Source organism: Diadema antillarum, unplaced genomic scaffold (assembly GCF_040938485.1).
Source record: "Diadema antillarum isolate AM-2024a unplaced genomic scaffold, OU_Dant_1.0 seq00000735_RagTag, whole genome shotgun sequence".
NCBI lineage: Eukaryota > Metazoa > Echinodermata > Echinoidea > Diadematoida > Diadematidae > Diadema > Diadema antillarum.
In genome coordinates this window covers 1,539,960-1,565,898 of record NW_027271635.1, presented here as the reverse complement: position 1 = coordinate 1,565,898, position 25,939 = coordinate 1,539,960, and the positions used below count along the sequence as shown (strand labels likewise).

The 25,939-nt window shown below is 38.3% G+C and overlaps 1 protein-coding gene across 1 annotated transcript; it reads left to right on the top strand.

Moving 5' to 3' along the window:
* Window positions 1-322: 322 nt before the first annotated feature.
* LOC139738314 (carbohydrate sulfotransferase 9-like) lies at window positions 323-25,939 on the top strand. The gene is made up of 3 exons (XM_071648954.1): window positions 323-526; window positions 23,545-23,612; window positions 25,061-25,939. Exons 1-3 carry the CDS (start codon window positions 427-429, stop codon window positions 25,937-25,939), a joined length of 1,047 nt encoding a protein of 348 aa, XP_071505055.1. The 5' UTR covers window positions 323-426.

Genomic DNA, 25,939 nt, shown 5'->3' with positions numbered 1-25,939 from the left:
GTCACCTGAATTCGGTATCATATCAACATCAAACATTAACTGAAACCCCGGATGGGAATAATGCTAATGCAATGTAGCTTCTGACGGCTTAACGAGTTGGCTATAAGATGCACTGAATTGCTGTATATTGTTATTCGTGTTTTTTTTTTTATTGATATCTACTCCACCCGTTCAAACAGACACGTGAGTTGAAACCAGAAACAACCAAATTACAAAGAAATTTTTCCGTTTCTCCGTGAACCACAAGAATCGTTACCACTCTAAACTGCTTGATATTTGCACATCTATTTGCGTTGAATATTATCATTGTATATAGGACACTCAACCCAGTAGCTTCCGTTTGCCGCACAGACATCTGAACTATACCGAGGCTGTGCGTGACGTGCAGTGGTCCCGAGTTTGTACCGGCTTGTTCCCCGCTGCGCTATGGCGATCAGAAAAAGGAACACATACCTCTGTCTGGTGGTACTCGTTGGAGGACTTTCACTTGTTTTCCTCTTTCTTGAAACAAGACAGCTGTCCTTAGGTAAGTGGAGGTGTTTGTTTCATAATGGCGGCAACAGAATAATGATTCTCACGTTCTTCCTAATGTCTTCATTATACTTATTCAATCGAATTATTATACGGAACATTTAACTGGATATGAGGATGACTACAATGATCAAATCAATGAAAGGGAACATTTTGGCTTCTCCTTGTTTGTCATGCTGGCATTCCTGGGTCTGGCGGTTAAACGGTAGGTCCTATACGGACTTTACCGAACTGGATAGCTAGGAACGTGGGCTCTGTTTAGAGTGCGAAGGCTATAATTATAGTGATAAATATTCTCAGAAGTAGATGAAGAAGAAGAAGAAGAAGAAGAAAAAGGAGGAGGAGGAGGAGATGATATTGAGGAGTTTTAAGCAACAACTCTATTAGGAGATTTGACGCTCATTGGCGAAAGCCTGGCGCTAGACATATCTGAATGAAAGACAGGCAATTTCGCTGAGTGTGATGCACAAAATTTAAAGGCATTATTTGCCATTTGGAGACGAATCAAAAACCCAGCTTTAGTGCAGCAAAATAACCATTCTAAAATGTGAGTGAGGGATAGAAACAACCAGTGCAAAAAGTTAATCAGTATAATCAATGCCAAGTACTGTTAAATATAAAAAAGGGGAACAATAGTTATGATGAAAGTGTTTCTAGACTAAATCGTCTACAGCTTTTGGTTTATTGAGGAAAACAGGGATATCTCCTTATAATTATTTTAGCTTTATTGCATTTTTTTCATATGGTAGGATCGATCATTTTTACTGCGTACTACTATTCCATACGAGCCCTCACGGGTACAGTCTGTGCTGCTGGAAAGCAGCTCGACACTGCACACATTGGCCCTTGGTGTATGCATCAAAATTGTTTAGGTTTTTCTTTCTCTCTCTCTCTCTTCCTCAACTCCCTAATTTCTGTTCCCTTTCTTCACACTTTTGTTTTTTTTTTTATTCCCGACTTTCCCCGTTTCCCGCCTTCTTGTAGTTGTAAGCTTCTTCCCCCCCCCCCCCCGTTATTTCCCCCTTTCCCTCAGAGGTACCCACGTGATACAAGCATATAATCTTTTGAGTGGGTACCTCCACTTTTTTCGCAGAGTGTATATAGAGTGTTTTTTTTTCTTTTTTGTACTGATCATGTAGACATGAACATGTTTGACATGCATCTTGCACGTCAAATTTATCATATTGTTTCTTGTACATTCTGTTGAAAAAAGTGAAAAATAAAGTTTGACAGTTTGAGTTTGATGTTTTGTGGTACAACTGACCTACATGATATGCATCAAATGTGATATCTCAAAATGTTTTGAAATCACACTTCTCCCAATGGTCAAAACGGTACCTTTAGAGGGATCGTACAGTTCTGGTTGAGACCTAATTTCAGGTTTCTAACATTTTTAGGTGAGATGATGAGAAATCTCATATGAAATATGAAAGAGCATGCAATTTTATGAGGAATTCATTGTTTATTTTATAAAAATTGGTTTTGAAATGGCTGAGATATCCAAAAAAGAACGATTCTAACAAAGTGTGGGACCCACACTTTGTAACCATCGCTTTGTTTTACTTTGTTTTTGGATGTTTCAGTTATTCCAAACCCGATTTTCATCAAATAAACTTTGAATTCCTCTTAAAATGGTATGCTCTGTGCTATATCATAAGTGTTTTCTTGGTATCTTGCAAAAATTCGAAAGCCTATTTCTCATCTCAACCAAAACTGTACTATCCCTTTAATGTAAATGATCAAGAGGTGGTTGCCAGTATAGATCGGGTAATTGCCAGGTCAGTCAAATAAGTTGATTTGGTGTCAGAATGTGTCTCTTCAGAAGTGAACAAAGCCAACCATAGGGAGATAAACAAAGTTTGAAAGGATACAATGGTGTTCAGGAAGTTAATTGGTTGACCCGTCGAGGACACTACGCTATAAAATAGACGACGGGATGAATAGCTTTTGTATTTGACGTCACAAGTTGCTTTGTTGTCAGACTGTCACGTAGGCCTATATGGACAGCGCATTCCTGTGGTTATATTGAGAAGCAAACCTCTGAATCACTTATGTGATGATTGTTAATGGTATGCTTTTTACCATTGGGAGTAGCGATTTAATGAAAAAAAATCGAGTTATCACATTTGATGCATGAAACATCCTGCAAAATAAAAAACAATGTCACACTAAAGCCTAAAATATAACGGAATATCACTAATTTTCCCCCAAATAAACCATAACTGTAGACGGTTTATTCCAGAAACACTTTTATTATAACTGATGTTCATAATTTGTATATCTAGGGTGTTTGCCTCTCATCAAACCAACAATAACCTGTGTACATTATACATTCCATGCCTGAAATAATCTACATTCAATTATGTTTCCTTTTCTGCCCTTTTTACCTATCCTTGAGTACTTCAAATTGATATATCTCTTTCTATGTTAGGGATTTTAGACAGTAACATGTTTACGAGATTTACGTGTCAATCTGCATTTAAAGCAAACAAAGAGTTAATCTATACCAGCTCCAAAGTATACTCGCTATTCCCATTGACGCCATAAGTGTTTATTTCTCTCAACCATTATAATGTATACCACTGATAGTACAACGTATGTGTTTGCATTGTACATAGTATGCCCTTGTAGTGTTTGCGAGTAATTATCACGTGAACTGTTATTACCCCGTGTTGCACCGGATGGACAGGGGCACATGTAGGTCAGAATTAGATTTGCAGTGGAACATGGCAGCTTTACTTTATATTCGAATCATATAAGAAAAGAAAACAAAATAAAAACAAAAGATGTTGGTGATCTCTTCACCACGAGTTTGTCATAGGCAGTGGTAAGAATATCGAGGATCTTACCGCACGATAAACGGCAGCCTACCAGTTCGCACAATGACCTATAGGCTGGTAGGTATATACAGCTATCAAGTGGATAGGCAAATACTGCTGTCGGAATGTATATTTGTATTATTCTAGAGTGTAATGAGGTAAACAGTAGGCCAGGATCATGATTAAAGGAATGGTAGAAATTCTCTCAAGCCGGATATAGAGTGAGAAAGTTATGGGATTTCAAAGTGCCACACCTTTCCACCAATCAGTAATCGGTAATATAATAACTCAGCGCCTTAGTGCCGTTAGTCAACGGTGCTTCTTCAAATTGCCACAATAACTTCATTTAGTAACACCAGGAAATGTGTAGGTCATCAGGAAATCACTTCATCTATTTGTGTTTGCAACTTTAATTACTCTTCCGTGAATCGTCTTTAGAATGCATTTTTTTTTAAACGTCAAGTCCGTGATACGGATTCTTGGCGAAATGTCTACCTTTGTGTTTCTTCGGTACGTCACTCTGCTTATCTCAACCATCCTGAATAGGGAAGAAATGGGACTTCGATTCAAAGAGATCTTCGCTAATGCAGACCATTTTTTTTTTTTTGGGGGGGGGGGAGAACACATAGATTTCATGTTCATAGTACATAAATTGTTCTGGGAGTTGTTCTTCTGTCTGCTATGGTGTCACCAGTAAGTCACCAGAAAGCGAGATAAAGGCGTCGAACACAGGTTTCCATTGATATTGTTGAATTCGCTAGACGCCAGCTTTTCCAATGAAAAATAATTCGTCTCGCGTCATCAGGAAGAAAAGCAAAACTGACAACAATAATCTCATCATTATTATGGTGTGTAAAGAAAGCTTGCAACCCCTTCAAGGTTAGGTGCAGGCAATGAATAATCATAACCAGGCATACGATTATCTCTGTGCCCCAATAAGCTACGACTCCTTACATCAAATAGTGCCCGCCCGCTGACACACGCATTAAGATAAACATATTTTACTCGATTTGAGTTCGAAATGAAAACTCCATGCGGTGAAGGCAAAGAATAAATTTGAATGAGAGTACTTTCTGAAATTGGGCCTAAATGTCCGTCGGTCACGTTTACTCACCTCCGTCGGAGCGAAGTTGTTCTTTTTGACACGGATGGCAAAGAGTCCCCTCGGTGATATCGCGTAATCGGTAGACATCTCGGCTGTACGGAAGCATATGCAGTGAGCAGGAGAAAAGGTTGGATGAGAAAAAAAAAAAGACCTCCCACCATTTTATAACTAAAATTGAATTGCTGGAGCAATTCTCGAGCTATCCTCTATCGTTTTTCCTAAACTCTCTGTCTGATGGCTAAGCGGCTTGGCGCTGCTTGAAAACACATTAGGCTTTAGTTCACTTCGAAAGATTAGATAGTAATTCTTTGAACACACATACACACTCACAAATAAATGTTTTATATGAATAGATAGATTGTTTACTTTCACAGATCAAACCTATATATATTATGATTGCTGTGTGTACAACTTCATAATCTGTGACTACTTGTTCATGCTTGCGCACTACACAGTGCACTATTTTGTCTGAAAGTGCCCGTAAATTGCAATACAATACGATACAATACAATATTTACATCTGTAGTACATGGCTTTTTATCTGAGTTGTTTCACAGCGGTTTATATCACATAATTGTCCACAGCACACCTGCTATATATACGTACATATCTGAGGATAACTGTTTCCCAAACCGTCTCATTTACCGTGCCTTTCCCCCACCAGTCGCATTAATATTAACAGGTATTATTGTTCAACATGATATCAGAAAGCAGGTATGACCCTGCATCACAAAACGAACAAAAAGTCGCACGCACTGATTTTGTGTGAGGACTGAAAATAGGTGAAATGGGTCAATCTAGCCAATCTTTACTTTTTCATATTTCCTCCAAGAGCAAGTCTTCTACATTACTTCGCGAAAAAAACCATTATGTTCGCTGGGCCCAAATATTGGAACGAACTCCCTATGGAACTTGTAAGTTGTACCACTGTAACCTCATTCAAACGAAAACTGAAGCAATATCTTCTTAGCAGCTACATTGTACGGCATGCATAGTGTATAGTTCTTGTTGCTCTTTACTGTTACCCCTTGTCTATCCCACCTTAGTCCGGCGGGATCCTAACCATGAACACTATTTTTGAACAGTCTGCCTATTGCGCTGTTCATGCACCTATTGTTCCACTCGGTTATCGAAACTCTCGCGCGTGACAGCTGTCGGTTACTATGGTCACACGGAATGCTTGGTTTTAGGACCCATGCTGGAATGTTACTCCTGAGCTTTCGGTATTGTTTACATTCACGACAAATCTCATTATCCCACCTTCTACTTATGTATTTATGACATACAGTTACGCCATTTTCTATACTCTGCAACACACCCCTTGAATCTCTGCAGTTGTTGTTCACTGCTGCAACATGTGACCTTTCAGCTTTCTGTTTTTCTGTATTTTTATTTAGTGATATATATTTAATTGGATTTTTTGTTTTGTTTGTTTTAATCGGTTTCCCCAGATATAGTTGGTCTTAAAAAACATCCGTACTTTAAACTTCCCCTAATCTGATTACTCACGGGACCTGCGGCTGTACAAGCTAATGCTTTTACGCAGGCCCCATCATATTTTTTTCGCATTATGACCACAGTGTAATTCGCATGCATACAGACCTCGTGTTTATACCAAATCAAACTTCTGTACATTCTGATGAAGTCTCATCTGAATTATGTTTTGTATAATTTTCGTATTTATATACTTTATTGTGATATATGTGAGAAATATGAAAATAAATTGAAATGAAATGAAATTATGCTAAAATTTGGGATCATAAACCAAACAGGAAAGTGTGCGTTTTTTTTTTAGCAGTTTATCCTGAATTGACTCTACAGTGCTTCAGAGCCTCTTTTCTCAGTTCACACTTTTCCCGAGTGTGTGTTTTCATTCCAATATTTAGATAGGTTAGGAGAGTCCAGTTGAATTGAGTCTTACATCATTTTAAAGCGTGGAGTCTGTTCTTTCAGAATTATGCCCTTAACTAAAAATCCATATCTGGCGACTTTTTGTTGGTTTTGTGATGCAGGGTCTCAAATAGTGTCCAGCTGTGGCAATAATTAATATTGATCGTCTATACGTTATGTCAACACTCTTCTCATTTCCATTCGATATAATTATTGATTGGTGATTCCAAACACACTCTCTTTCAACCGCTCCAAAAAAAAAAAAAGATTCACTATGTCCATTCTTTTTATTTCATTTCATGTCATTTACTTGTTTCTTAAACTTTTACATAATAATCATTTTAAAGTGAAACTACATACACTTATGTGAACATGTTGAATCTAAGAATACACTTAGATGACATGATACAAATTGTTACGATAGAAAACGGGCTTATCATAATTGATGACCAGTATAGATTGTATTTTCGTGTCTCACTTGGAAGGCAGACGAGGTTACAGGAGTTTTGGAATCTGTATCATGATGACCCTTGTGATTTTATATTAGATAGCGATATAGGTATTGACAATAGCTGAAGATCACCACTGTCATTACACCCCACCCCCACAAAGAAAATAGAGAGGGTGGTGTAAAAGTGTGAAAGTGCACACATGATACAACCTCCAGCATAATGTATGGAACACTTTTCTCATTCTTAAGGGAAAAAAGAGATGTTATCAAATGTTGTACCGTATGTCCAAAAAACAAAACACAACAATGGTACCCTCCGCAACGATATCTTTTAAAATAGTGAATCAATCCAAACACAATTTCAGGGTATGAAACTGTAATTCATTGCCCACATTGTACAGAAAACCCCATACAGTTTGGTTCAGTGGTCAAAGAGAAATGAGGATTTTTGCAGAGCATGCCAGGAATCCCTTCCCTCCAAGTTCTGTCTATTGTAAAGTGTTTATACATTGATATGCAGTTCCAAGAGCATCCATTTACTTGGAAGAATCAGACTCATGACATGCTTTACAACAATCCATATTTCTCTGATGGCTAGTAACTGATCAGTGGGAATCAGTGGGAATGCTGGGGATGTTTAATGTTTTCAGGTTATATAGCATGCCTGTACAGTGACGGGACATTAAAGGACAAGTTCACCTTCATAAACATAAGGATTGAGAAAATGCAACAATATTAGTAGAACACATCAGTGAAAGTTTGAGGAAAATTGGACAATCGATGCAGAAGTTATGAATTTTTTAAATTTTTGTGTTGGAACCGCTGGATGAGGAGACTACTACAGCTTGTGAGTCATATGCGTACAACAGTATAAAGAAAATGTAAAAGAAAATTCAACATATTTTCACTTTTTTCGCATAATAAAAGAGCACTTGACTTGCCTCTTTCTAAAGGCAGGGGGAATAATATTACCCATAACATTTGTCGGTAACGAGTCAGGGGAATGTGTACTTTTTTCAAAAGATGGAATTTTGTGAAATTCTCTTTATATTTTCCTTATATTGTTGTACGCATGTGACATCTAAGTTATTCATACACTGCAGTAGTCTTCTCATCCAGCGGGTACTGCACAAAAACTTCAAAAATTCATAACTTTTGAACGGATTGTCTGATTTTCCTCAAACTTTCAATGATATGTTCTACTAATATTGCTACATTCTCTCAATCCTTATGTTTATGAAGGTGAACTTGTCCTTTAAACCGCACATTACTTGAATATGAGACCGTTCTGAGGCAAATAATTTTCACACAACAAGATATATATAATGTACTCTTAAATTAATCCCACAAGAATTGGAACAATCATCAACCAGACTGATGTAAAATTCTTCTCATTCATCCAGTTGAAGTACAAGATCAATAATTAGTTGAATCAAGAAATTTAGATGTTGAGGTTCACGTCGAATCTGATGGTACCCTCTCCACTTCAGTATGTGGCTGTCCATCGATTTCGATGACGACTGAGACGATCTATGTGTAAGGATGCGAGTCAGTTCTTATTATGCTTCCTGACATGGCTCCACATACCAATTCTACTTGTACTGCGGAAGTTGCAGGCAGTGTATGCATTGGGTTTGTCTGTTTCTTGTAAGCAAGAAGCTTTGGCGTGTCTTACTGCTCTCTTCTCATCTGCTGCCTGATGTCGCTCTCTCTCAGCAGAATTTGTTTGATCCCTTACAAGATTCCTCCAGTATGTCCGATTTACGGCAACCTTCTCCAGACTATCTGATGGGATCTTGGCCAGCAAAAGTTGTCTTTTCAAGGTGTGTTTGAAGCGGAGGAGGGGACGGCCAATGGGTCTTCTGCCTGTTTTCAGTTCTCCATAGAGGGTTTGCCTTGGCAGGCGATTACTATCCATGCGCACAACATGACCTGTCCATCGGAGTTGTGACTTCATGATGGTGGATTCCAAGCTCATCATACCTGCTCTTTGCAGCACTTCCTCGTTACAGATATGGTCATACCAGCGTATGCCCATGATGCTGCGCAGCTGTCTCTGTAGAACCTTGGATAGTCGCTTTATGTGACGTTGGTAAAGGATGTAGGTCTCTGACGAATACAGCAGTGATGGTAAGACACTTGCCCGATACACAGCTATCTTGGTAGACAGTTTCACACCATGTCTATGCCAAAGTTTGTCTCTCAGCCTGGTAAAAGGAGGAGTAAGCTGCTTGAATCCGTCTACTTATCTCTTGGCTGGTGTCATGAGTTACAGTGCTGCCTAGGTATGTGAAACTCTTAGTAGTTGGTAGTGGGCGACCATTGAAGTTTATAGTTGGGTTATGGTATTCAGCTCTAGGAGGAGGTTGGAACATCACTTCTGTCTTTGAAGCGTTGATAGTGAGGCCAAAGTCTGCAGCTGCCGTAGAGAAACAGTTGAATGTTCGCTGGAGCTCTGCTTCAGAGTGAGCAACAAAGGCTGAGTCATCAGCATAAAGCATTTCCTGTACACACACCTCCTCTTCTTTGGTTTTGGCAGACAGGCGGCGCAGGTTGAAAAGGTTGCAATCTTGTCTGGTGCGCAACCATACTCCTTCAGCTGGTTGGTCTTTTTTATCTACCTCCAACACTGCAGCAAGATAGAGAGCGAAGAGTGTGGGTGCCAGAGTGCAGCCTTGCTTGACACCATTGGTCACAGGAAAAGTGTCAGAAAGTTCTCCACCAATCATGACTTGGGCTTCCATGCCTTCGTGGAAGAGCTTGATGATGTTGATGAACTTGTCAGGACAGCCATGTCTGCCAAGGACTCTCCACAACATGTCTCGGGGGACGCTGTCAAAGGCTTTGCGGAAGTCAACAAAGCAGATGTATAGTGGTAGATTCTGCTCACGGCACTTCTCTTGAATCTGTCGTAGTGTGAAAATCATGTTGGTTGTACCACGACTTGGCCTAAAACCACATTGTGATTCAGGAAAGTGTTTCTCTGATAGAGACTGAAGCCGCATCACCAAGATCTTTGCATAGAGCTTCCCAGGGATTGATAGTAGGGTGATTCCTCTGTAGTTGCCACACTCATGCCTGTCGCCTTTGTGCTTGTACAATGTAACGATAACGCCATCTTTGAGGTCTTTTGGCAGAGTTTCATTGTTCCATGATTCTGTTATTATGTGCAAGAGCTGTTCTTTGATGCGTATACCCCCAGACTTGAATATTTCTGCAGGTATTCTGTCAATCCCTGGAGCTTTACCATTGCTGCATAGTTGAATTGCTTTTTCAAGTTCTGCTAAAGTTTGGGGTGCTGACAGAGAATCATCAGTAGGGCGCTGCTCTACTCGCTCTATCGCAGCTGCATCTACTGCGGGAGTGTTATTCAGGAGCTGGCTGAAATGCTCCACCCATCGATTCATGATGTCACTTTTCTCTATGCATAGTACTTTGCCGTCTGAGCTGGTGACTGGTGCAGTGTTGCCTGTTGAAGGGACATAGACTTTCTTCAGTGCAGCAAAAAGGTTTTTGCTGTCTTTAGCATCATGCAACTGTTGGAATTCGTGAGCCTTGTCAAGCCACCATTGATTCTCTACGTCCCTAAGAGCCTTTTGCAACATGACTTTTGAGTTCTGGTACTGCAGTTTGGATGAACGGGTACATCTACCCTCAAGTGTCCTGAGGTACAGTTTCCTCCGGTTTTCGAGGAGAGCTTGGATTTTACTGTCATTCTCATTAAACCAGTCAGTGTTTCTGCGTTTAGGTTGGCCAAGCAGTGTACAGAAAACCAACCCATACGGACCAGTATCTAAATTTCCAGTCACATCACCCCTTGGTTCACAAACTTCCAGTCATCAAGACCCTCTTCCACAGAGAAGACACCATAGTTCACAGTCCATCTGAGGTTACAAAAGAAAAGACCAACATCAAAAACGCCTTAGCCGGATGTGGATACCCCGACTAGGCCGTCTCTAAAGCTGACAACCCGAAGCAACCAAGCAAGAACACACGGAGAGTTCACGGTGTACAGGGACGGAAAGTCACCATCACTATCCCGTATACGTGTATGATTTGTCAGACAAGATCAAAAGGCTATTTCAGAAACAGGGCATCACTACTAACTGCTTTCAAGCCCCGGCCACAACACATTAAGGCAGAGATTAGTACATGTTAAGGACCGAGTCGCCTAAGAAAAGCAGAGAAACGTGGTCTATGGCATCCGATGTTCCCAGGAGGATTGCAATGATTTCTACATATAGGGGAGACCCAACAATCACTGAAAGCCCGCATAAACCAACACCGAAGACCCAGCAGCTCCGAACGCATTCCGGATTCAGCAGTATACACACAGATCAACGCCAGTAAACACTCTTTTAACACCAATGAAGTGATTATTCTGGATAGAGTCCAAGTGGTTTGAAAGGGGCGTTAAGGAAGCCATCTGGGAACGTGTGGAGAGACCTACACTTAACAAGAGAGGAGGTCTCCGTTTCAATTTATCGCACGCGTGGGACCGGGCCGTTCGCAAAATCCCAAGCCGTCTTTCGCGCGCTGGACAAGGTCCAGTGCGCTCTGCACAATCTCGCACTATTCAAGGGCCATTCCATCATCGGGAGCATCATGCGCCCGAAGAAGCCAATTGATAATTGGCGAAACGTCGCAACAGTGTGCTTATTTCCATTTTCCTGATTCAATTAATCATTAATCATCAACCAGCATTCTCACTAACTCCCACTGATCAGTTACTAGCCATCCCCTTTAACCAAATTGAATGGGGTTTTCTGCAAAATAGAGCTAAGATGTTATATGTTAAGACCCTGAAGTAACATTTAGACGGTTTAATCATATTGGGTGTTATCAATGCAAAAATCCGATTGTATTTTTTCTTTTTTTCTTTTCTTTTTTCTTTTTTTTTTGGGGGGGGGGACATACTGTATACGTAAATACAATGCACCTTTCACATATGATTTTTTTTAATCATTTTCCTATTACGTATAAGGCTTATAGTACATTCTGAATTTTGTAGGGCATGGCATTTGCAGTAGTTACGTTCAGACGGTAATCCTAAAGTAAAGTTAAAGGCCGTGTCACACCTTTCCGGGCAAGTCTTGCGTGCCACTTGCGAAGAACAATTTTTGATACTCAGAGGTCCCCGCATATGACCCGCACATGACAGTACCTAGCATGTATCTCACCCGTTGTTACCAGGAGTTGCGATCGCAAGTCCTCTTTACCCGCAGCAAAATGTTTTGGCCCTGTCACGTCTTTCCGGGCAAGATTCGCGGGGGCGTGTTTGGATTTTTCTAGCACGCAGGACAAGTTTTGCAGACGGACAAGGACTTGGACGAGTTTCGCATGCGTCTCAACTGCTGGACCCGTGCTTCTTACGTTCTACTTACGTCCATTCCGTTTGGCCTGCGTGTAGGCGCATGGGTGGCGAGTGAGGGCTGACAACTCGGTGAAGGAATTTCTCTGAAGGAATTTGACATGGCAAATGTCCCACAGAATGTCATGCAGATGACACGCGTTTCCGGCACAAAAACATATATCCACGGGCAACTTACGTATTTCAAGCAGGACAACTGCCTGTGACTGCCAGCTCGCGGGCCTCCTACTGGTGTCCTGTGCTTTGACCTCTGCGTGCAATCCCCGCGACTCACCCGGAAAAGTTTTAATCATGCTCAAAACTTGGCTGCGGGTAAATCGGGCAACTGAGGGCGAGATACGCGCTACGTACTATCAGGTGCGGACCAACTGCTGGGAGGTCCGGGTATCATTTTTTTTTCCCGCAAATCAACCCGCAATGCTTTCCTAGGCACGGTGTGACTAGGCCTTGAGAATGCTCAAAACTCGTTCCGGGTTAGTCGCAGGGTTTGCCCGCAGTGGTACACGTAGAACGCCAGTAGGAGGCACTTAGCGGCAGCGCCTCGCAGGCAAGTCGTACGAGGGTACTTCGCAACCCCCGTATGTCGCTCGTACCTGAAAACGGATCGGTTTTGAAGCTCTCACCCAGGTCACACGGAATACGCGCAAGTAGCAGGTAAGAAGCACGCGTGTAGCAGGTAAGACGCAAGTACGGAACTCGCCAACATCCTTGTCCGCCCGCAGAAAATTTTCCTGCGTGCTGGAAAATCCCTACTCGCATTGGCGTTGGGTCTGTTGGTTCCTTCAAGGTTATGAACGAATACACGTATATTCATAAACAAAAATAGCACTCTGAAGAAAGAGGAGGATATACATGAGCACGGAATCTGGTGTACGAGAGAAGCATTAAGTACCTGAATAGAAGAAAGCATGAAAAAGCCGCTTATATTTTCGTATAAAGATAACAAATATTAACATCTGTCGTTTGTAGGGCGCTAAATATGCCCGTTTCTAAGCTCTGTGCCTTCTACCTACAAAAGATTAGCCACTATATAACAACTGTTACTAGAATAGTACATCCTTCTTTTCATTCAAAAAATCAAAGGCTCACAAGTCATGTTCCCACGTAATGCGAGAACAAGATTTAAGCAATCATAATCATAGAAGGAATACGTTCATGTGCTCCTCCTCTGATCGTTTCCCAACTGAGACCTGGGGGCATTTCATGAAGCATTTTGTCCGACAAAGTTGTCGGACAAATTTGCTCTCAGCCAATCAGATGCAAGGATGTCAGTAGCTATTGTAACAGTTTGTCCGAAAAATATCCGGCCAAAACCCTTCATGACATGCCCCCTTGTTCCATACTCACGACTTGAGAAGATGTATTTTAGACAAGGGTTTTGATAAATCAACTATTAATGCTCGTTATGAATAATTTGAATACGTCCTGTTCCAAACAATCTAGACGGAAAAGCCCTGGTCGACCCATCTTCTGCCAATTCGAGGGCGGGATGTAACCGCAAGTTGATGATGATCAGAGTATTCGTGAAGAGCAGTGCTAACAGAAGGCAGGATAATAAGGTTACAGAGGTATCCAGGGTCTAAACCGTGAATTATTTTGAAATTCATGCAAAACTTGGATATAGTAATGTGTGGGAAGCCATTGTAGTGAGCGCCACATTGAGTTATGGCTCAGAATTTCCTTAAAGAGTAACAAGTCTCGCAGCAGCATTTGATGTGGAAGTAAAAGAAAAAAGAAAAAAAGAAAGAATGAATGAAAGAAAATTGAGCACAATATTGACAGAGGACAGTAACAGAAAATTACAGCAAGCAAGATGCGTTACAAAAGCATAGACTATGTTATTTTTGTTTTTACAGTTGCGTTACATTGAAGACATTTCCTTGTCCGACCAGTGATGGAAATTCCTATACAGACGCAGATTGGCATACGTTTCAGATGTACAATTAAACTGATTACAATTTTCATATCCAAGCCACGTACAGCTGACGAACATATACTCGTATAGCAGTGTTTGGCTCTATAAATGACCATTTCAAGCACCGTCATGGTTTGTTAGTTTTTCAAAATTTACATTGAACATCACATGAATCTTTTGTTAATGTTTGTTTTGTTTGTTTTTTATTGTTCCATATTCCATATTTCAACAAATAAATAAACCATAAACATAACTCAACAAAAGCATGGATGAATTAAAGTACAGCATTTAAGACAATTTAACACGTGAAATATGAGGAATCTACATTGAAGCATTGCTTGTAGGGTGTAGATTCACAGATGCTGATGGAAGATTAATTCGCACTTGATATTTACAATTTAAAGGAATTATAATTTGTGAATTGGGGAAATATAAACATCGAAGAATAAAAAAGATAAAGAAAAGACAAAGAAAACAATGTTACAACAAGCTTTTCGTCTGTCAACTTTGGTCTAAAAAAAGATAATATTCTATCATTGTAATCACAGTAAAACAAGTGTTAAACGTCGCTTTTCAATCATAAACTCCGCCAGCATAGTTATTCATCTCCTTCCATGTCCTTTTACTGCGATTTTAGCAAAATCACAAGTACCGGAAGTCATTGACTAAATTTCCTCGTTTTCATTTCTGTCTAATCATAAATCTGATGTGGGCAGACCAAGCTTTGCCCTATTAGACTTCAGCACTTTTTTCCAGACCATCACAGATACTTATGAAATATCAGCTGCAGGTCTTTCCTTACAAAAAAAAAAATCCTATAATTTCCTTTGGATATACACTCCGGTAAAAACTCAAAGACAAAATTATGCGTTATATATTTTTTCTTTTCCTTCTTGCAAAACGTTGTTGACACTGACATCGTTCTTTTGATGATCAGCAGTCACTGCAATGTCTCAAAATAGGGCATCTGTATTGATTATAGCAAAACAAAAAGACGAGAAATTGTTAAACTTGTTGAAAATAATAGTAACATCCGCGTTGTAGGTGTGTTCCAGTCTGCTTCTCCATTGGCGTGGGTGGCGAGGGCGTCGTCCTTAACATTGTTTAATAGGCATGACATATATAGTTGCATTCAATGGCTGTATGTTTGCTTCTCGATTTTATCGACACCTCTCTCTGATTCTTTATTATTAGAATACTACAGGATTTTTTTTTTTTGTCCCTGTAGTTCTTCTCTTCGTACTACGTTATCTGTATAGTCAAGCATAGTCAGCCATCCGCAGTGCAGGTTGCAATGTGGTCAAGTTGGAAATAGTTCAATTCCTTCTCAGTAGGCCAGCTTTTCTGAATTAAGTTGAGTTCAGCTATTTTCAGTTGCACTTTATTTCGTTCAAATAAAAGATGAGACACAATACAAAGCATACATTACTCATCGCATCGTTTAACGAGTTGTTGAAAGTTCAATTCTAAAATCTAATACGAACAGCACCATACACATAGGCCAAAACACACAGTTGCCCACAAAAAAGAAAATGTCCTAAAAAACAACAACCACACAATATTGTAGCAAGAACAAAGAACAATATTGAAATACACCAAAGAAAGAGAGGTCTGTGAGCACGCAACTCTATCACCAGTTCAGGGTTAATGACGGAAGGAAGGTTTTCACATAGACAGTTTAATCATCTAGTGGCGTATGTAGAAACGAATATTTTCTTAGTTTATATTGAATGTAATCAAATAAGAAGAGTCTTTCAAACATTAATCTAACATATTTCAAAATTTTGTTCACGTTACAAATGTATTTCGGGTATCAGTTCTCATTAAGTTCACAAAGATGCCCTATTGTGAGTGTAAATGCATCATGTGCATGTGTAACTTCTCATTAAAGGGGAAGGCTAGTAACTGATCAGTGGGAATCAGTGGAAATGCTGGGAGATGATTGTTCCGATCCTTATGGAATTCATTCAAGAGTTCATTGTATATCTATTCTTGTGTGAAAATGATTTGCTTCAGAATGGCCTCATATTCAAGTAATGTGCAGATTAATGCTCCGTCACTGACCAGGGACGCTAACCTGGAAGCATTAAACTGCACATTACTTGAATATGAGACCATTCTGAAGCAAATCATTTTCACACAACAATAGATATACAATGAACTCTTGAATGAATCCCATAAGGATTGGAACAATCATCTCCCAGCATTTCCACTGATTCCCACTGATCAGTTACTAGCCTTCCCCTTTAAAGCTGAGGTATTACGGATTTTAATTTGTATTGTATTTTTTTCATTTTGTGTTACCTTGTAATTTCTTTTCAAGTCAGAAATGCCCTATATAAACCATGTTATTATTATTCTTATCAGTGTTATTATCATTGATATTATTACTATTATTATTATTATTATTATTATCATCATTATTATTATTAATATCATTATCAAGTTGTCTTCTTTACTCGAATTGGAGCTTCCAATGTTCCTTGTGGGCAACATGTGTGGATTCACATACCTTTGGGCAATAGTAAAGGTCTTTACTTTTGTGTGCCCTAACCCACATATTGTCATCATCTTTACTCTGTCATTTTGTGTTACATGATTGTATACAGTGCAGTGTATCCTTTTGTAATGTTCACTCTAGTTTTTGTCTTATGTTTGTAATGTCTATGATATGTATGTGCTCTTTGTCTGATTGAATAGATTATGATAATGATAGTAATAATAATAACAATGATGATGATGATGATAATAATAATAATAATGATAGTAATAATCATAATCATAATCATAATCATAATCATAATAACAATAACTTTGTGAAGATATGTCGGAAATTCCAATACGATTCAAATTTCGGATATATACATATGTATAATATATATATATGGGCCGTGACGCGAGAAAAGGGCCCTTAGGGCATTAAATACCGAAAATGAGGTTTTACCTCCACATTGTAGAAGAAACTCTGACGCATTTAGATATGCAAACCTTTTTCTGAAATTCCAATCCTAAATGACCCCATTACGACATTAAAAAAAGCATTTTTTGCCCAAATCCTGTCACTTTTTGACACGTCTATGCGTGTGCGCGTAGTTATAGCCAGTTGATCTTTTTTGCGCGTATTGCTTTGTCAAACTTCCGCGCGGTTTTCTGGCGTTTGCGCGCAGCGGTGCTAAGGGCCCTTTTCTCGCGGCATGGCCCATATATATATATATACTTTTTCACAAATTTTAAGATATGCAAATTAATCGGATATGGATCTATAGTTATTGAAATAAATTATTCTTCTTCCCTTTCTTGGGAGTAGGAATAACCTCTGCAATCTTCATATTGTTTGGCACAGGCCAATTACAAGCCATAAATTCATTAAACGTACCAATGGATTTACTGTTTGACATTTTTTTTTTTTTTTTTATTCATGTTCCATATTCCACATTTCATACAAATTATATATTCCATTTGATTTTGAAAAAGAAATGTATTTTAACACAATGGTCAGTTTGAACCAAAATTGCACAAATGGATAAGGACGTATAATTGGCGTGTAATATGAGGAACCCACTAAAAAGCAAAGCTTGTAGGATGTGGGTTCCAAAAATGTAACAGGCTTTTAGTACAGTATATCAATTTCAAAAGTGACGTAACATGCAAAAATACAAGATATCGAGAATATTATAAAGTTTACGGAATGCACAAAGTATAGTATTATGTTTTTGACTAAACCTATGGTTTAAATGCTATAAAAGTAGCAAGTTAATCAAACTACTGAAGTCATCCGAGCGAGGCATCATTTGAGTATGCAGACATTTCAAATGGTTACGGCAAAATAATTAAACATAGGATTTTAGAAAATGGGCTTTGAGATTTTGCTTAAAGGAACTTAAAGAACTTGATTGCAACCGAACCGAATCTAACTCATTCCAGAAAGAAGGGCCGGTCGATGTTATTGTCTTGAGGGCTAAAACTGTACGAACAGGGGAAAAATGATAGGATTCACTGTGTCTTGTAGGGTAAGTATGAATATCATTGTTTTTAACAAACATTGTGGAAAATATACATGGAAGATCACCAGTATTCAACTTAGGGCCTATACATAAAAATTCCAACATGATACAAATACAAATCAGAAAGTTTTAACAGTTTACTTGAAACAAACAATTCATCAGTGTGATCAAAAAATTGTGCACGATTTACAATCCGCAAGGCCTTTTTCTGAATCAAAAATAACGAATCGATTTTAGTCTTAGAGCAATTCCCCCAGGCTAATATTCCGTAATTCAAATAAGGTAATAATAAAGTTGTATAAAGAGAATGCAATATTGGCTTTGGGAAGAGATATTTCAGTTTGTGAATGACTCCAACATTCTTGCACAACAATTTGCATAAATGATCAACATGTGCCTTCCATGAAAGGTTACTGTCAATATAAATACCTAAAAATTTTGTTGAATCTATTTGGTTTAACTGTAGACCGTTCACTAAAACTAAACCTGGAAGAGATTTTATTGTGTTACTGAAGACCATATAATTGGTCTTATTTATGTTAAGCGACAATTTATTTGCCTGAATCCACTCAAATACCAGCTTAAGTTCATTATTCAAAGAATCGAGCAAAACATACGGATCTGAGTGAGAATAAAAGAGACTAGTATCATCTGCGAACAGAAGAAAAGACAGCAGAGAGGATGAGTTCCGGAAGTCATTGATATATAAAATGAATAAAAGAGGACCTAAGAGGGAGCCCTGTGGAACACCACAACAAATCGAGTTTATTTCAGAGTCATGAGTATTTATGGAAACAAATTGAGATCGACCGGTAAGATAACTTCTGAACCACTCCAAGGCCTTTCCACGAATACCGTAATGATTTAGTTTATACAAAAGAATTTCGTGATCTATTGTGTCAAAGGCCTTGGAGTAGTCCAGAAACAGACCGACTGTATGCGACTTTGAATCTATAGCTCTTACAACTTTCTCAACTAGTAGTAATATAGCATGGGTGGTTGCATGTTTTTTCCGAAATCCGAATTGATTATCAGCTAAAATATCACATTCGTTTACAAATTTGATTAAACGATTATAAACCACCTTCTCAAGTAATTTAGAAAAGGAGGACAGAAGCGATATAGGTCGATAATTTCCTAACTCATCCTCTCTGCCTTTCTTATAAATCGGGATAACTTTAGCAATTTTCATTTTAGTGGGAACAATACCTGTTAATAAAGATAAATTCAAAATGTGAACTAATGGTGATAGTATTTCATTTACAATACATTTCATAAGGTGATTAGAAATCCCATCATGACCTGTACTCTTTTTGGGGCTAAAAGAATTGACAATATCTACGACCTCTGTTTCAAGTACTGGGAGAAAAAATAAAGACTGTGGATTGGAATTAAGTAGATAAGAATGAAAGGGTCTGTGTACAGATGAAATGTTGCGGGCCAGATTCGGACCAATATTAACAAAAAAAGAGTTGAATGCTTCCGCAATTTCCACATCATCTGTTAAATTCTTCCCTTCACAAAGGATATTATCAATAATACCCTTATTTACACGTTTATGAATAACACTATTTATTACTTGCCAAGTTGATTTTGCATCTGACTTGTGCTGTTGAAACAAAGAACAAAAATAATCCTTTTTTGCTTTACGCAATAGGGACGTAAGAGTATTCCGATATTTAATGTACTTTGATTTATTCAAAGCTGTATTACATGATTTATATTTGTAAAACAGAGTATTTTTCCTATTTATGGATCTGAGTAAAGTTTTTGTTATCCAAGGTGAGCGCGGAACTGTTTTGTAGTTTCCTCTTTGATTTCTCAAAGGGAAATGCAAGTGATATAAAGGTACCAAAATATTCATAAATCTGTCATACGCTTCATTCGGATCATTAGAGTTGAAAACCTCATTCCAATCAATTTCAGATAAACTTTGTTTAAACAGCTGGATATTATGATCGGAGAACACCCGTGATTGCGATAAATTTTTACACACCTTTTGTTTATACGATTCAGGTATAGTAGAAATTGAAGAAACTATAACGGGAAAATGATCTGATATGTCCGTAACAACGATACATTGATCGACATAATCATGGCTGTTTAAAAATATGTTATCGATCAGTGTTGCGGAAGCTCCAAATAATCTTGTGGGCTTGGTGATACAAGGAGTGAAAGAGGATGATACCATAGTATCAAAAAAATCACGTGTTTGTGGCTTATCATAATCAAGCAAGTCTAAATTAAAATCTCCCATTATATACACGTGTCTGTTGCGCAAATAGGGCGAATCTAAAATGATTTCTAAAGTTGAGATGAAATCAGAATGATCACAGTTTGGGGGCTTATAAATTTCTCCTATTAATACGTTTTTACCACCTGGCATACTTATATCAATAAAAATACTTTCAGTGGAATCAGACATATAATTCAGCTGGGTTATCGTTTCAAATTTCAAATTGTTGTTCACATAAAATGCCACACCTCCACCTCGTTTACAAACTCTGTTATTTGTTACCAGTGTGTAACCATCTAATTGTATGAGGGAAGTGAAATTTTCAGCCATCCAAGTTTCACATAATCCCAGAACTGAAAGTTTTACATTCAAAGTGTCGAGAAATAATTGTAATTGATCAAAGTTTTTAATCAAACTCCTTATATTGTAATGCAAAACTGAGAAAGTATACTCCGCTCTGAAAGACTTAAGCTGTGCTACATGTTGCGGTAGAATATAACTAGATATTGTTAGTTTCGGATGGAATGAAGCGTCATGGCCATCATGAATGAGGTCAAGATCAGGCATATCATCATTAAGAGTATTGATATCATCAATACCGTTGGATACGTTACCTAACATTTTTAACAGACATACATGGGTAAGATAATAAGGTGGTGTAACATTGCTTGGAATCACCCTCAGAAGAGAATACAATAACATCAGAGATCACGGTTTGGTCAACCATTTCGTTACAATGTGAAATACATATATAGACGCACACAGTACAAGTATCGCATGGGTGCCTTGGCACCATCAGAGCCGTAGTGAAATGCACTCGACAGTATGCACATGTTCCAAAAGAGAAAGCATGAGAAAAATGCAACTTTGAACTATCAATGAACTGACTACTCGATTTCCACAAAAATAGACTCAGTATTAATAATACAGTAGCTGAGAATACATATGACTTTTTAAAAAAGTCGAGGGCGAGAAGATTAAGGAATAGTAACCATTTGTTTGGTGTGACCAGGGAGGTGAGTCCCAACCATTTCTTAATAAGTTAAACATAAGTAATTATTAATCCTAAATAAACTGGTCTTTTCCTTCCGTTTAATTAGTTAACAGTTTGAGTTGATTCTTTGTTGATATGCAAGGATCTTTAATGCACATGGAGTTTCATGTGTACTGTCCCTAACTATTTATTTTTTTTTTCTTATTAAAGACATTGGGTTATAAACGGAAGTCTAGGAGGTCTGTTATTTCAATTTTCATTTCTATTGCACAATTGTATGATCATCTATTTCGGATCTTTTATTTTCAACTAGGTAGTCGTATGAAAAATAATGATCTGTTGTGTTATACACAAAGGACCGACCGATTTTTTTTTTCAAATCAATAAGATTCTCTCTTGTAATCTTTCATTTCATTCATTTCATTTCCGACAAATTATATAGAGTACAATATAAGATTTGCATATATAAAAAATTAGAGTAAAATATGTCTTCAACATTATGCAAGCGAAATCCATGCAGCTGGTTTTTTCTTCTTTATTTGTGCGATAAAGCAAAACATACCTTAAGGAAATGCATCTTAAGTGGTTTCTGATAATTATAAATTTACAACGCAAAGTAAGCGATCATAAAGTACATTATTGACATTGCTAGTGAGTGGGTGAAGAGCAGCGTAGAGGCTGAGTTGTGCAACTGTGAGGTGTGCATTGTGCTGTGGTGATGTTGATCTGCGGAAGTACGTATATTTTGTAGGTTATAGAGATTGTACAGTTTTGGTTGAGACCGATTACTTCAGATTTCTAACATGTTTTTCTTTTTGTGAGATAAAGAAAAACCTCTTTTGAAATATGAAAGAGCGTGTACTTCCAAAAGAGATTCAACATTTTATTTGATGAAAATTGGTTTTGAAATCGGTGAGATATCCAAAAGAAAATAGTAAAAGAAAAGGTGGGACCCAACTTTTATTACGATGGCTTTGTTTTACTTTGTTCTTCGATGCCTCATTTATTCCAAAACCGATTTTCATCTAATAAACTTTAAACCCCTCTTAGAATGGTATGCTCTGTATTAATTCATGAGTGGTTTCTTCGTATCTCGCAAAAAGTTAAGAGTCCAATCCTCATCTTAACCAATACTATACCATCCCTTTAACGTCATGGGAGAAACGTTTGAAATATCAGGTCTCAAACTCGCTGTTAAAGGGATCGTACAGTTCTGGTTGAGACCTAATTTCAGGTTTCTAACATTTTTAGGTGAGATAATGAGAAATCTCTTATGAAATATGAAAGAGCATGTAATTCTATAAGGAATTCAACATTTATTTGATAAAAATTGGTTTTGAAATGGCTGAGATATCCAAAAAAGAGCGATTCTAATAGAATATGGGACCCACACTTTGTAACGATTGCTTTGTTTTACTTTGTTTTTGGATGTTTCAGTCATTCCAAACCCGATTTTCATCAAATAAACTTGGAATTCCTCTTAAAATGGTATGCTCTGTGCTATATCATAATTGTTTTCTTGGTATCTCGCAAAAATTTAAAAGCCCAATTCTCATCTCCACCAATACTGTACTATCCCTTTAAGATATAATGAGAACCTATGGTATGCATTTATTTATGTGTATTTGCGATATTAGGATACAAGCCTTCTTTCCTTTTTTTCTTTTGTTTTTGAAACACATTCAAAGATGTACACTGTACGACTTATGGAGTGTAAAGAATTTAGACATATTCAGACCCATGAGGGTTTAATGATTTCGGGGCTCTGATGAATTTGTGGTTTTTAAGATGATGGTCGGACGATCGACGCAATAGGTATACTAGTAAGTGAGTAATAGAGATTACAGTGAAAAAAAAAATCAGGAAAGCGAGTAAATGTGTATTTTTTTTCCATAAAGACAGCAGTCTGGACAGTATCGCCAAATTTTGGTAAGGGATTATAGAAGAAGTTACAGATTTTGTGATATAGGGCACAATACATTTCGGGAAAATATAAATCGAATTCATTGATTTATTTAATTTTTTTTATTTGTTTAGGCATGGAATACATAGAAAGTCATCGACTATTTTTTTTTTGTGTGTGTGTGTGTGTGTAAGCCCATCCAGGGCATGGTATAATTATTGTTATTGTCATTCTTTTATTTCATACTGGTGTGTTACGGTCAAACTAAACAAATGCAATGAATACATCATCTTATCAATGCCCAATTATTTTCTTTTTTTTTCAGATAAGAACACGGGATCGACAGAATTTCGCCGCCAGGGATCCCGGCATTCTCTTGAAACGTCAGAGGAAGTAAGCAAGTTTTACCTCATGTCCTCTTTATCTCATCGACTGCATGGCAATAACGAAAATAACCGTAATAACAAACACACACTACTACTGTAAATGATAATTTTATATATAATTATTTATAGATGATTAATATATACTTATATTAATGATTAGGGCCACAGTTTTGGTAACATACAGACCCATATAAAATAAAACATTAAAACTGTGAGAGGTTAAACATACTAAAAGGTGAAGAGGTTGAGAATGAAGTTACTGGAAAAATAATTATAACCATTTACACTGTATTTCCGTAACTTACCACCGTTAATTGTTTTTACTCTTGACCGTTTTCTCTGACCTTTTTTTTTTCTTTCTCTCTCTCTGACACTTTTACTAAGAATTAGTTTTGTTGTTGCTGTTTTTTTTTTTTTTTTTTTTTTTTTTAACAGAGATACTCTTATGAACCTTAACCTAACGTTGATCAATAAGCATGAATTGTATAACAAATTACTCTTCTCAGAATCAGCATGTAGTATAAATTGACAAGGTTTAAAGCAGAAAATTGCTATCATTGTTTAAAAAATTAATGACAACATAATGACTTTGGAGCAACTCAACATTTGTGTATGTATAGGGAGCACGTATTTGTCTTATGTGTGCTGGTTCAGATTCTGAACGTTTTTTTTTTTTCATTGGGTTCTATCCTCCCTGTATACCACGCTCACACGGCAGTCTTGCACACATCGCCTGTACTTTCCTCGACGCTTGGTGGCGATACCCCGAGAATTTGCACGCCCGAAAACGCCGACCAAGCGACAAAGAAAGCACAGGCGTTTTGTGCGACACTGCCGTGTGCTTGCGGAATACAGACCTGGGAGGATAAAACCCAATACCTCAAAAACGTTCAGAATCTGAACTATCACTGTGCTGGAATGCCCGTACGCTGTTCTGTACGCATGGTAGACCTGAAGGAGCCTGTTCCATATTGATTAAGCGTAAGTTGCAATCAGTCGCAACTTGAACAGTATTTCAAAATGAACAGTAGGCCTACTTTATTCATAAAACCAATAAATTTGCTAAGATATGATATCAATTCAACGGACCCACGAAAGCAATTTGTCAATATTGCAGCTCTGTTCGCTGATAAACAACCATGACAACTTCGCGATAGATTGCAAGTGACACTTAATCTATTGAAAGTTACGCTAGATTTCTCTTGAAAGTAAGCGTAAGTGCCTTGATGAAACAGGACTTACACTCAATATTGAACTTAAGATCGATTCGCCGAGTTACGCTCAACTAATCGAGAGTAAGATCAGTCGTAACTCACTATGAAACAGGCCCCTGTCTGCCTGTGCTCTTGTTCTAATGAACACGAATGTCATTACTAGGTAAAAAAAAAATGCCATAGCACTCATTAATACTATCTTGAACACACATTTTGCCATTTTGTGTCATCTGTACTCCAGAGTGAACCTGAAAACTATTTAGGAGCCATCCAGGGTTCCCGTCGGCACGGTCAACGTCAGGCGTGTTCTTCGCTTGGATTCTACGACGACGCCATCTACGGCGATGGCGAAGTACTGTCACGGAGCTACCTGCGCAACATGCATCTGTCGCTCAAACACCAAACTATGATCTGTCTCATTCCGAAGGTCGGGAGTAGCAACTGGATGGGGACGCTGTTGATTCTCGAAGGGATTCTGAACTCGACAGAGGGCATGGGGACGCAAGCTATCAACAAATTAGGGAAAAAGCACATTAAATCTCTGAGCAGTTTCAGCAGGCAGGAAAGACAGGCAATACTGAAAAATTTCACGACGGTCCTATTCGTCCGGAACCCTTTTACGCGGTTATTGTCTGCGTTCCGAGACAGACTCGAAACTTATCCAAACCGCAATATATTCCATCGCAAGAGGCACAACAAGAAAATCTTTCTTCAATTCGGCAACCATCCAGCTGAAGAAATTCCGGATGAGTCTGTTAAAAGCGAAAAATACAACGTCACATTTCGGGAGTTTGTGGACTATTATTTGAACGGGACGACGGACGTTCACTGGCGAGAGCAATACAAAGTCTGCCCGCCGTGCATCGACTATGACTACCTTGGCAATATCGAGACATTTGAGAATGATTACAACCAGATTTTAACTATGATAGGAGCCGGTGAGAACGTTCCGCGCGTAAGAACGTCTCACACGACTCACAGCTCCGCCGATAAAATCCTGCGTCAGTATTATGGAACTCTCTCGAGTGAGCAAATGCGCAAACTCACAGACATTTTGGGTGTTGACATGAAACTGTTTCAGTACGATGTTCCAGAGGTTTTACGGAAAGGAGAGAGGTGA